Here is a 14,233-nt window from a genome sequence, read left to right on the forward strand (position 1 = left end):
ATTTGGGCAGATTGAATTATAGGGTATGAATATGCTCATCTGATCAAAATGCATGGTCAGGAACACATATTGTATACAGCCTTTAAATCCCTGTGCTCTAAAAAGATTTGGGACAAAAATAACTAATTTGAACATTATTGTGGCATTACAGTGTTTGCTTCCCCACTGGGATTATCATCGGAACACAAAAACAACACTCCAGGTGCTTTCCAGCTGTTACTGAATGGAAAAAGAGGACAGGCAGCTGCAGAATATCAGGAGATATAAAACAGAAAAAATCTTCAACAAAATAATTGTTAAAATCTCATTTATTCATCCCTGATATACAAAACAATGTTTCATTTTTCGGTGTGAAAAATAGCTCTGGATTTTGTTTAGCTCCGTCTGGTTTGGCCCTTGGGGTTTGCTGTAGTGGAGGACCTCCAGTACAATGTACATTCCCTAAGCCCATGGAGTGCATACAAGATAACCCTCAACATGGTGGTGGTGGGGGGGGGGGGGGGCGCCAGCTACAGTTCATGCAGCAGATTCACCACAGAGCCTTTTAAGATGAGACGGGGAAGGTTTCCAAAAGCCGAAATAAAGAATCTAAGCCACTTCTCTTCTTGAACAAAGGCTGTACTTAAATATCTTAATGCTGATTCTAGTGAGATTCTGACAGCTTTTATTTAGGCTTTTGGGAAACTTTCCCCCTTAAACCATCATTCAAATATCACTTCACCACTCACAAGCTCCTATGTGAGCATCAGTTCTCCTCATATACATACATCTTTTTACACTTTTCAGGTTTCTTTACAAAAATAAGGTTATCTTGCTTTCATGTCATCAATTAAAACTGGATTACAAAATGAGAAGAACAACAGTTATTGCACAAATTGACTACCTACAAGATCATCCATAAAAAGAATGAAAAACAATTTTTTTTTACAACTTCTACTTTGATTAATACAGACTAATAAATATGCATCTACCTGGGTCTATATGTGTCTGGTAGCAAATGAGATGAAAGATTTTGAAATATTTGCAGAGGGGAAAGCTCTGGCAGAAGGCAGAATAATGAAAATCGATGAAAAGCGCAAATAAATGAACAGAACCAAATCAGACTAGTGGATCTCTGTCAGTCTCAGGGGTAACAGATGTGGGGGGGCACTGACGACAACAACAGGTTGCCACGGTGACATTTGCACACCCCACTGACACATCATCCACCCTGCTTACATATTTGTGTGTGAAAAGTGCCTTGTCTACCTGCCTATGACTAGAAAACCAGACCCAAACATTAGGGGATTGCTTATTCCTGTTGATAAAGAAGAGGAGTCGATGCAGGCACTTGTGGAATGAACATGTCACCAACAGACCACATGCAGGTCCCTTCAACATTAACTTCCCTTGGCTTCACAATAACATTTTTTTCTCTATCCGGCAGCCATTGCAAGCCTTCACCCCTTTAGTGTTATTTGTACTTTAAAAATACATGTCTTAGTAGAAATGTTACAGACAGCATGTCAACAGATAAGAAACCCATAAAGGACAGCATTAAAATCAATCTCTTTGTGAAAACATCAGTCAAATGTGAGAATAAAACAATATAAAACAAGAACCCCAAATCTCTTTCAAATAGAGATTAGTCAAAGATTTAAGATTGGTTAAGACATTACATTTTTATTAAAGATTTTAAATTACAGGAATGATGTTAAATATATTAATCTGTAAATATAAGTTTGCAAAGAGATCATCCCCAGTTTAAAATCAGCGATAAATAAAGCTCAATGGGTGAATGGAACATGCCTATCAAAGTGAAATAATCTGACTCAATACGTATAAAATAAGATACTGTAAAGACACATAACATACAGGCACAAGATGGCAAACATACCAAGACACAACATAATTCACTAGTCCCATATTCATTTCCATCAAGCTTTTGTTTTTGGTACATTTGAGTTCTAAAACAAATATCACATGCGTTCTGTCATGCCAAGCCGTGCTGTTTTACTGTGTGTATTTTACTTTACTCAGTGGTGCGCAGCAAGACACCACCAAAAATAAAATCCACCTAATACGTCAAATGCTAAAAACCACAATGAAGTTGGGTATGAGGCATCCAAACAGTAGAGCAGATTCTGTAGGTAGTAGTGGATATCCTTGCCTAGTCCAAAAAATACATTAAAGATAAAAACTAAAGAAAAGGAGTGTTTCTTAAAGGACGTATCTGGGGTCAGTAGTGGAAAAGATGAAGGGGTGGAGGAAAAGCAAAAAGCAAATCAATGTTTTTCTGTCAAGGAGCAGAGAGTGCACTGACAAGCCTCAAGCATTATGGCAGACATGAATTATTAAATACACTGTACTTATACATGATCTGTCATATCAGACTGCTTGCTGAATCAGAAACCATGCTGCCATTAATCATTCATGGCTCAAGTTCCAGATTCAATCAGTCATCTACGTTGGGCTAGTAGCTGGAGCGATAATTTTGTCACGATTTGGACTTATAGTAGTAAACGAGATACATTTTAAATGGTTAAACAACTCACTATTGGTCAGTTATGGATTTCTCTTAGTGATTTTAATCTCACTGGATCATGCTTCAATTGCTATTTTTCTGCATTAATCAAGCTGATTCTGCTCACATATTGCCATCTGCTGCTGTATATGTTGAGAGCAGTGTCTGTCTGAGCCCTGTACCATTACATCATATAGCTGGTGCGTGGGGGGGTGGCGCGTCTGTGTCTCTGATAGTAATGGAGGTTAGCTAACACGGCGATCAAAGGCAGATTGATGAGAGGGCCCAGAGCAGCTGGTTAGGTAATGATGTCTTCATTCTTTCAGCCATCCATTTGCTCCCTGTTCCCTCGTTTCCTGCCCTCTCCATCCGCCCCAACCTTCTCTGGAACGGTTATTAAGAGCTATATTTAGATAAACAGAAAACCACGTCTCTCAGAGTGCATCACCGCAATCTTTTTTGTGCGTTTCTATGTGTCTTTGTAATGTAAGGCCGTAGCTACAGTATGAAAAGTGTACATTATGAAATGGGCAACAGGTGCTTCCGCCACTCCCAACAGGCATGTCTGCTTGCATAGACTGTACTCTCAACCTGACCATTAAGACTTGCAGTGAAGAGATGAGAAGAAAAAGGAAAAGAGGTAAAATGGAAACAAGAAGAAACAGCAGACTAAAACACTAGTCCCCTTAGTCCAGTGCTTGTCAATGGGACAAACTGTAGAGTAATTTACAAAAAAATAGTTCCATGGCAAATTCCAGTTAAACCCAGACCACCTGATCAGTCAGAAATTATATTAATCAAGCTGGAAAACAAAGAATAAATGTGTTCTAAAGGCAATAAAAAAATTCTATAAGAAATAGTCGTTTGCTACCTCCCTCTTCATGCACACTCATATTTTCTTATTTCATACACTCACACTTAAAGTACAGTACACACACACATTATTCTTCCTTGTCATCATTGCTGAATTTCTCTACTCAAGTGGAAGACTTGTTCAAAAGAAAACCTTTGCAGGTCCAAACTTTGAACTCAATTCTAAAGATTCACAAGCTAAACAAAGTCTGCTAAAAAAAAATCCCTTTTTAAAGATCAACTTATTCCCAGTACCTTGTTGGAATCAACCAACATGAGTCCCCCAACCCCTATCCACATTCACTCTGCTGTGGGTTCCCGAAGGTAAATGGAGAGATTGGCACAGGTTGAGTTGATTTCCTCTCTCCCGTGGAGTGTCTGGCTTGGTCAGTGCATGACTCCTGGAGTGAGCACTGGTGAGTCCATGAAGCAAAGTGGATGGTGGAGAGAAAAAGGCGTAGATGAGGAGAGAAATGAGGAGTTATGAAGAGGCTAGCAGTAAGACCCTTTCCATAATTAAATATTGATCCTAAGCCCTGAGGATTTTTGCATTTTTGTGGCTTTGTGAGATTAAAGATCTCAATGCCTTCTCCTCCTCTACCTGCTCTTCGTCTTCCTCCTCCTCCTCTACTTTCCCTCACTGGGATTTCTCGTCGGATTCGGAGGGGGTGTGCTCGCGGGGCAGCGGCATGCTCTTGTGGCGATCCCACAGCTTGTGGAGCTCGGTGGCTTCATTCTCGCTGCTGCTAGTACCGCTGTCCCGGAAGCTGGCCAGAGGAGGACGCACCTTTGCACCCTTCACTGTCACAGAGCCCTCAATGGCCTTGCGTAGCTGGATGGAGAAAGACAAGACAGTTACTGAGGAAGGCAAAAAGAGTTCAAGTCTATGCACTATATGTACAACTGCCAATTTTATCTGGTACATGGTTCTATTTCATCCCTGCTGACCGCCAGAGGAGGTCCTTAAAGCACTGTATATTCCCTTTGTGCATGCGCAGTTTGAGTATATATACCAACAATGTCACTTGTGACCCCCTGGATGACCTGGGAGAGACTATATCTATATCTATATGCCATAAGGGCAGGGCATGGAATTAACACCCGACCACCCGCCAAATGCGGGTGAATTTTGCAATTGGCGGGTAACACTGTCAATCTACCTGCCACATTGGCGGGTAGCCAATGAGAATTGAGTGATTCAGACGCATAACTATCGGTAAGCAGGGTACACGGTTGCTTACGGGCCTGGTCCAATCAGGGGCCTGCATCACTGGAAGACACTGATTGACAGCCAGGGCCCCCTATCGCATTTTCATTACTCACACAATCCCAGCAGTCCCACATGCAGCCACTGACCAAGCGGGAGTGAGAATGGGTAAAATTTATTTCCTAGTTTCTGATATGAAGACGAGACGTGTGTGTGACTCGGACATCTCACATTTACCAACAAAACATACAGTGAAAGACCGTGCAAAACATTTCAGACCATCCTGCCTACCTGTATACATTTTAACATCAATCTACGCTGTAACGTTTTTTCACTCTAAACGGCTGCTCCGTTTCCCCCGCGACTGACGCGCACACACAATCACACACAAACACACACACACACACACACACACACACACAATCACACACAAACGCACACGGTGGATGCAGGAAAAAATGCAGATGAGATGTACAGGATGACCTAAATTGAGGACAGCTACGCTCGTTATTGTAAGTGCAATGATAAGTTGAAGTCCAATAAGTACTTTATTAAACCGTATGAATGTGTGTCCCAGGCTAGGATAGGAAATTAACTAACAATGTAAAGATCAACAAGCCACTGACAATAACAGACATGTTCATATTTGATTCATTCAATAAATTATTATTTTGTGTCTTAAATCCACCAGCCTTTTTCATATTTTACCAACATTTGCAGCATCCTGAGCCTTTTTGGTAAGGTTCCTAGGAAATCTCAGGCCAGAGTAATTCATTAATAGTAATAAGTATTATTCTCCCCAAAACAAGTTTCCTTTTTATTTATTTTTTTATTTTTAAGAACTATACAAAAAAAATTCATGTGTTATGGTGCGCATTCACCAGTGTTTTGTTGTTGTTGTGGTGCGCGTAGGCTACTCCTGATTTTGTCAGTCATCTTATCTCTTATATGCAGTGGCGTAACGAGCCAACACCGGGCCCCTATGCAGGATTATCAAGGCGGGCCCCCCTACTACAGCATGTGATGACGGCGCAATGTCCACGAGTAGGCTACCATCAATAGGACAGGATAGGATCATAGAGACACAGCAATTCCTGTTTTTCACCTTTATGACGCAAAAGAAGAAAACTGGCTGGTAAAAAGTCCCTGTGGCAAGTGGATTTAAAAATCCACCTGCCACAGTGGCTCATCATCATCATCATCATCATCATCATCTTCGTCCGCTTATCCGGTATCGGGTCGCGGGGGTAGCAGCTCCAGCAGGGGACCCCAAACTTCCCTTTCCCGAGCCACATTAACCAGCTCCGACTGGGGGATCCCGAGGCGTTCCCATGCCAGGTTGGAGATATAATCCCTCCACCTAGTCCTGGGTCTTCCCCGAGGCCTCCTCCCAGCTGGACGTGCCTGGAACACCTCCCTAGGGAGGCGCCCAGGGGGCATCCTTACCAGATGCCCGAACCACCTCAACTGGCTCCTTTCGACGCGAAGGAGCAGCGGCTCTACTCCGAGCTCCTCACGGATGACTGAGCTTCTCACCCTATCTCTAAGGGAGACGCCAGCCACCCTCCTGAGGAAACCCATTTCGGCCGCTTGTACCCTGGATCTTGCCACAGTGGCTGGTGGTCAAAAAAGTTAACTTCATGCCCTGCATAAGGGGATCTGTTCCTTTTTTCTTCTTGCGTGCAGTTGCACAATTTACTTAACATTGGCTAAAGCCTTGAACTTAAACGTTTTCTACATTGCCGTCACTGGAGTCCTTGTGACCGTGTTGGTCAGAGCAGCAACAATTTGTTCGTCCTCCAAGGGCTGCGACGGCTTACCCGTAGGGTGTTTACTTTCTGGGTGAAAGGTATGTGATTTACATTGTTAGTGTCAGCCAAAGCTAACTTGTTACAGCGTTTAAAACCCTTGACGTGAAGGCAGTGTCTGCATTTCCCTCTCACTATTGAGTTGTTTTTTCTTTCATTTGCATTTCTTTTGCATCAATGGCTCTGTTTCACTGAAGCTAACTTTGTATAGCAGTTTGCAACCCTCAGCGGTGTTTTTTCGTTTCCTACTCTCGGTATTAAGTTGTGTTTTTTCTTTAGTTAGTGGCTGTGTTTTCGTCAAAGCTAACTTTTTACAGTGGTGTGCAACCCCTGATGGTGAAGGCGGCGTCTGCGCCACCCGCTCTCTGTATTAAGGTGTTTTTTCATTGCTGTATATTAACTTCATGGCTGTGTTTTCGCCGAAGCTATCTTTTTTCAGTGGTTTAGCAACCATTGACGGTGAAGGCGGCGTCTGTGCCTCCCGCTCGTTAGTTGTCACTAGGGGTGGAATGGTACACTGAAGTCACGGTTCGGTTCATACCTCGGTTCAGACATCACGGTTTGGTTCGGTACAATGGAGGGAAAAGCATAACAAAAATGCAGAAGGCAATTTTTTTTATTGTGCATGTCTCAGACTGTACCACCTAGTGTCATCCAGTCTCTCCCCTGAGCATAAAGTAAGATGTAAACAGTAAACAATAAGTAGGCTACCCCACATCATCTCCAGACTCCATCTGGAACTTGTAAACAAAATAAGACAATCAGCTAGTAGGCTAGTGTGATATGGGAGACAAGCGCTGCTCTCATATGTGAATGCACAGAGCAGGGGTGTTAAAAGAGCAGCTTCGGTTACACAGAGCAGTTGGCGAATTGTGGCGTTAGCTTCACACGCTAACAGCGGAGCTAGCAGCAAACAGCGAAGCTAACGGCGGAGCTAACAGCTAACGACGGAGTTAAAAGCTAACAGTGGAGCTAACAGCTAACGGCGGAGCTAACAGCGGAGCAAACAGCGGAGCAAACAGCGAAGCAAATGGGCCTGGAAGCCATTTGTGGTAGAGGCAAGAAGGGATACAGCTACAGTAGCTACATCCGTGTTTGGTTGTATATGGAAGGGACTAGTTTGCTTCGGTGGACTCACTGGACCGACCATAGACAGTAGGCTAGGCTATATAAGAAGGGACCGACTCGACATGATGTAGGCGGAGCTTGGGAGCTTCAGAGCTAAGGCGGGGCTAAAGATAAGGTGTCCCTAAGAAACGCGTATAACAGTAGTTCCACATCACATTAATTCATTTGCACGCAAGTTTTATTTATTTTTATACCATGTATTCTCCATGTAAATTCATGTACCGAACCGAGACGCCCGTACCGTTTCGGTTCAATACGAATACATGTACTGTTCCACCCCTAGTTGTCACTACTTATTTTTGTTTTCACAGCGTCCCATTTGCGCAACCTCTGTTGGGTTAAATGGTGTACGTGCCCTCTTCCCTGAGCTCACAGTGCTGAGCCATAGTTTAGTTGGCAGCAGGCTGACTAGCTGTTCTTTTCTTGCCGATGCTACCCTTTGCTGTACAGGCTGTCGTTTGCACCCCCACCCTTCAGCTTGCGTTCATACATTGTCTTAATGGATGATCCACATTTCTGTGCAGGATGTGGGGTTCCCCTTCTGAGCTATAACTATATTCTCAGAAAGGCGAAGCTCTGCTACTTCTGCTACTTGGGCGGAGTGATTTGCTTTGCAGCAAGCCTTTCTGAGAATATAGTTCCAGATTTGTTTACGGTTAGAAGATGGCTGTGTCTCATGTTACGTTGTTTTTTGTACACGCTGTGACTCTACAAATCACAACATGTAAATAGGAACACGTTGGCGTTATTTTGTCACTTATTCGGAGCAGTAGGCTAGTTGGAACCAGTTACCTGCAGGTTCTGTGCTAGGCTAAGCCACTGGTGCAACCATCAGACAGTGTTACAACACGCACGGACACGAGAAGGGTATGTATCGACTTGTCTTACTCTGGGGGTTACGGTGAATAAGCTAAAGTCCCAATAAGTCGGCGTGTTCCTTTAAGCACTGCCTCTGGCGGTCAGCAGAGATGAAATAGTTACGAAAGTAACTATCCCGAATGACCGCAGAATCATCGTGATCCCGCGAGAAGATTCCATAGGAACAGATCCACTGATGACACCGGAAGATATAGTCTCTCCAGGGTCATCCAGGGGTCACAAGTGACATTGTTGGTATACATACTCAAACTGCACATGTGCAAAGGGAACATTCAGTGCTTTAAAGGGGTGATAGAATGCAAAAACGATTTACCTCGTCATAGTTGAAAAACTACAGTTTGAAGGGTAAATAGGACATACATAGAACCTCAAAATCCCATTGACACCTCTTTCCTCTGCAAATCTCACAATTTGAAACTGCTGCTGAAAACGGGCGAATCTCAACAAAGCTAAAAGTTTACGTCAACTTCTCAACTGCTACCTTATTTGGCTCTAGTCTCTAGTCTTTGTCACGCCCCAACATTTACATAGGCTACACCACTGACCTCAGGTCAGCTTAGTCTTCTGAATCTAGGTCACGCAGAGCTCAAAAATTGTATACATTGTTCGTCTGCTATTTAATTACTAAATTCACTTCTGAGACTTTTTTATGCGATAAATCAACTATGTAGAGGTCAAATATGTGCTGTTTTACGAAAATTGATGGCTAACTTCAAATTTTGTCCGACTGTGTGTCGGAGTTCAGCAGGCTAACGTGACAGCGGCCGGTGCTGCCTCGCCGCCCGGCATGTTATCCTTCACAGACCCCGGCCCGCTGTGAGCTAGATGGATCTCCATCACGGCTGGCAGCCCGCGCTCCATACCCCTGCAAAGTCACCATTTCTGGGTTACTGGACTACCAAATGGCGAGGCCCTGACGGAGCTCCAGGACCTGCAGCTCTCTGCTCTCTCTCCCCTCTTCCTGCTAAATGGCCGGTGTGTGAGAGTGAGAGCGCGGACAGCGAGCTTGTTACGCCCGCAATCTCTTACCACAGGTTCCAGCTGATCTTATAATGGATATGTGTGTTGAGTTATTTAAACAAACGATCGGGGAAATAAACGCCTCTTATCCGCAAGTGAGCTGGATGGAGCGCTTATCAATGAGAGCTAGCTTGCCTCCTCCTAACGAGACATCTGAAATTCACAAAAATGCATTAAATTGAAATCGTACAAAGTGTTAGCTAAGCTTTGTAAGACCTAAGGGTAGCTGTGATATACATGCCGTGATGAAATTCAAAGTGTAAATATACTATAGTTATGCCGAAAATGTAGCTAGCTAGCTAGCCACGATCTTTACCCATAGGAGTGAAGGGACACTAGCAGCTAACGAAACCCCTCACATTCACAAAAATGCATTAAATTGAAATTGGACAGTGTTGCCTCCTCCTGATGAATGAACGAGACATCTGAAATTCAGCCGGCCAGCTCCGCGGAGCCCCGGTAGTCCAGTAACCCAGAAAGCTGTCTCGTCAGACTGTGTGGAGCTCATGAAGTCCGACACGTCTTACCAAATTTGCAATTAACCATCAATTTTCGTAAAACGGCCCATATTTGAGCTTTATATAGTTGATTTCTCGCATAAAAAAGTCTCAGAAGTGAATTTAGTAATGACACATTGCAGTGTCTGAAATATGAGACCTGCTGTCTCGTCTCCAATGTATGTGTATGTGGTTCGCTCAACCAATCAGCGCGCAGCTCATCTAAATATTCATGAGCATACCATATTTGGAAGAAAAGCTCTCGTTCCAAATAGGACCAAAACACAGGGATGCATAAGGGCCCATAAAATAGCAACCGGGACATTTTCAGCCAAATCAGTGTTAAATACCCTATTAAGAGACCTTAAGGAACAGTGTGAAATACCCTATATAATCATTTTATCACCCCTATAAGCACTGCCTCTGGCAGTCATTAGGGACCATAGAACCGTAGTTACATTAGTAACTTTCATTTTATTCTCAGTGCCTTATTATGCTGTGCTGCATACAGTTTTGGCAGGGGTGGCCCCAGTGGAAATATAACTGCTAACCCTGACACTGTGCTGGCCTTGCTCTACAGTGAAAGATAGGTGGTTTACAATATGATGCACAGTCACACAAACCATTTTCTATTTTGCACAGGAACCTCTTTTTCAAAATGTAATGGAGAGAAAGATCATGGGCAGAGGGTAATGTGCACTGGAAAGTGAGGTCAGAGTGACTTTGACCTATGCTGCTGTTTGCTGAAACATTTCACAGAATAAGCAGAGGAGAAGGAAGAAGAGGAAATTACTGCACATTTATTAAACTCTGCAGCTCTCCTTGCCACCTACACATGGCAGAAGTGAAAGTAGATCACAAAAGGTCAACTCATAAGGTGAGACCTGCTGCTGCTACTGTACATACTGCTGATTTTGGGAAATGTTAATACAAATAGAAACTCACAAGTAAAAACAGAATCCTCTCGCATTATATTTGTTTTTTACTTTTTACATGTTGGATATAGGATCTACAGACTAAAAGAAATGGTGACACTTTATTCTTATGTTTGATAATTAAAAATACCTTCTTGGAAGTTTCCAGATCCAATTCATTCTAATCAACATATTGGATCTGTGAGAAAGTTTGCTGTGATTCTCTACAGTCTCTTTCTTCCCATCTCTTGCGAGTCTATTACTGAGTTCTGCATGCTGTAGGATGGAAATAATGGACTATAATTACAGACACATCCCTGTGATTCTTCTCTTCCACATGGACCAGCAAAGCTCTGATATAACAGCGTGTCTGTGTGACAGGCAGACTGGGAGAGGCTGGGCTTTATCTGTTTTTGTCTGCTTGTGGAACGCAGAACAAAAAAGCCTAAATGTCAGGGACAGACAAGCAGCACTGCACTTAGCAACAATCCACCATTTCCTAGCCAATTCACAAAGAGCGAGGGATTTTCAGTTGTTTGTGAGGCAGGAGATATAGACAGAGGGAGGGGGACAGAGAACAGATAGAGAGACAATAGATAGAGACAGCAATATTAAGCAGTCATATGTCTGTCACAGTACATAACACGCAGAGGAAGGAGGAATCCTTAATGTTGACTGAAATGTCTTTGTGTACGTGTGTGTGTGTGTGTGTGTGTGTGTGTGTGTGTGTGTGTACAGCACAGTGACAGCACTACTGATGATATTGACAGTGATTTTACAATCATGAAAGCAGTAAATATGCTGCCTGTGTAAATGATGACAGTCACAACTTTTTACATGAGATGAGACTAGGTATTGAAGGTTATCGTAATGGATCGATGGATTGTGAGTTTAGATTCAAGAGGTATGAAACCAACCAACACTGACTTATATACTGAGACTGATATAATATGCACAATAATTATGTAAAACCACCAAATCCACCAAAAAGTCAAACACCCCAAAATGACCTGTGACAAGATTCTTACCTCTTTAAGGGAAACCACCCCGATGAGGCGTCCAATGCTGGTGACAAAGGCATGGTCGAGGCCCAGCAGGGAGAAAATGGTGTGGGTCTGCAGAAAAAGAGCAGAGGTGGTTGGGAACAATCAGTGAAACGTTAAAAACAGTACAAACCAGAGACAACACTGTGCTGGGTTCCTACTTAATTATAAATAGAAAATGATGCTCTGTTAGGGAAATGCACCACTGACTTCAATTATCCAACACTGACAAGTCAATTCACAATAGATTCATTCAGTTAAATCGGATACGATCACTTTGGAAAATGTGATACAGGGACAATCAGAGTGTTCATGTTGCTTATTTTAAAACAGAAAACAAACTACCACTGAATTGTTGAAAACCTGCATATACTGGTTTTAGTTTATGCTGGAGTTGAAACATACTGATGCTAACAATGCTGATAGCAATTTCTGTATTTTAACTCTAATAGTAATATTTCAGGAAAGTTTGGTGGATACTGTGATAATACCAATTACAATAATGTCCACAATATCATTAATAATACATATTGAGACACGATAATACATTGAGACACGATTTTGCTTGATAATGCTTATGACGAGTTTTTTTTATTTATTTTTTAAGATTATTAATAATCACTTTAATGACTGGTTCAGCAGGGATGTGTATGGCAGACTTGAGTCTCTACTAACAACGTTAGCCCCGAGCCAGCTAGCAGCCAGCCATTATAATTACAGCAATCCAAACCTGGTCAGCACTTAAAGGAGAATTCAATTTCAACACGTAGCTATGTTGTTTGTTGTCACGTAGTGCTGTCAGTAGTGGTAAGACGGCAAGACGAGTGCTTAGGGACCGTCTACAAACTACAACACCGAAAAGCGATGCAAAAATATTTTCTAAAATAGGCATTTCCTTATTTTTTTAAAGTAAGTGCTGTAGTACAACTAGCAGGTGACAAGTTACAATTGATGTAAGTTTGGAGACACTACCTTATTTAATCATTAAATTAATAAATATTTTTGTTGTATCTCTTTTCGGTGTTGTAGTTTGTAGATGGTACCTAAGCACTCGTCTTACTGCCGTCTCAACATCGGAACTAAACAGAGGTATGAATTAGCACAACTTTGATGCATTTCTTTCACATCTACTGCAGCCATATTCACTGTGTTCACTCGGAAGGAATCAGTTCACATGGCAAGGCACTTCCAATGACATCTCGAACATCTTAAAAGGCTAAAAGCACGTTTAAAACCTGCCCCATTTCAGCTGCCTGGGTGCGAAAGCTAGCAGTAGCATAACTTTGTGTAGCCAACACCGATTATTTTCGTTTTTCTCGCTACTGACAGCACTATGTGACAAACAATATAGCTACGTGTTGAAATCGACCGGAATTCTCCTTTAATTCCAGCGCCGGGTGCTTACAATGCTAACAGCAGTTTAATGAACCGTTGGGAAACAGACCATATCAGACCCAGGCACCCGAGTCAGAACAGCGGCCTTCCGTAAGGATACGTCTCCGTTACGCCGCCTTCACACTGGCACTTGAAATCAGCTCCGTAATGTGCCCCCAGTGGACGTCGTACTACACCGTTGAAAGCATCGGAAGCAAGTAGAAAAAAAATGCCGGCGAGACTAGAACGACTGTCAGTGTCCGGATGTCCAATTCTCTATGACCGCTCATCTAAGGGCTATAGAGATATAAACAGAAAGGCTGCTGCGTGGAGAAAAGTTGCCCAGGATGTTGATATGTCAGGTCGGTTAAATGTGCTATAGCGGTATAATGTCAATAGTTCGATGTCTGTTGCGGATTGTTGGATAGGAACCGTCCGTTGCCTGTCGTACGAGTTCAACTTTTTTAACGCATCCGGTGAAGGGGAGATAATTCAGGGCAGCTGGGAGATCTTCTGCTGCTGCACAACATGGCCATTGGACGCCAAACCGGAGACTCCCCCAGCCATCCCCACCCACACCTGTCTCTCAGCATCGTTGCGTAACATTACAACAAACCCCTTTCACCCCGGTGTTTAAAACATCCAAAAGGTGACATTGACGAGTGAAATATATTGTGATATTGTCGTTTTAGCTAATATTAGCTTGCTTGCTCACTAGCTAACTGGTCAGCTACCAATACAAATCAAATCAAGAAAAACGCAATTATGTTGGGGAAACTGCAGCTATTCTATTAGAATGACATGAATAAACGTTAATAAACGTAACGTGAATAAACTTGAATGGATAAACTTGTCCGTGAACAGATGCATTCTAATCGGTAGCGATAGTGTTTAACAATTAAAACTACAACTCCCATAATTCCACGCAACTTCACAACATCCTTAAAAGTCTGTGATTACCATACATTGAGAGACCCCTAGCGGCAGAAAATTACATTGTATGTTTAA

The 14,233-nt window shown here is 42.7% G+C and overlaps 1 protein-coding gene across 6 annotated transcripts in view; it reads right to left on the reverse strand.

Annotated features, from left to right (window-relative positions):
* Positions 1 to 290: 290 nt before the first annotated feature.
* Positions 291 to 14,233, reverse strand: part of LOC116038902 (chloride channel protein 2-like) — a 197,285-nt gene continuing 183,342 nt past the window's right edge. For 4 of the 6 annotated variants that reach the window (XM_036001480.1, XM_036001478.1, XM_036001482.1 and 1 more), the window contains 2 exons: positions 11,837 to 11,923; positions 291 to 4,187 (listed from right to left, as the gene is read on the reverse strand). In XM_036001480.1, the coding sequence (XP_035857373.1) occupies positions 3,993 to 4,187; positions 11,837 to 11,923 (282 nt within the window). In that variant the 3' untranslated portion in view covers positions 291 to 3,992. The remainder of the gene's footprint in view (positions 4,188 to 11,836; positions 11,924 to 14,233) is intronic. The other 2 variants (XR_004897418.1, XM_036001479.1) reach the window with 2 other exon arrangements.

This window comes from Sander lucioperca, chromosome 5 (genome assembly GCF_008315115.2).
Source record: "Sander lucioperca isolate FBNREF2018 chromosome 5, SLUC_FBN_1.2, whole genome shotgun sequence".
Taxonomy (NCBI): domain Eukaryota; kingdom Metazoa; phylum Chordata; class Actinopteri; order Perciformes; family Percidae; genus Sander; species Sander lucioperca.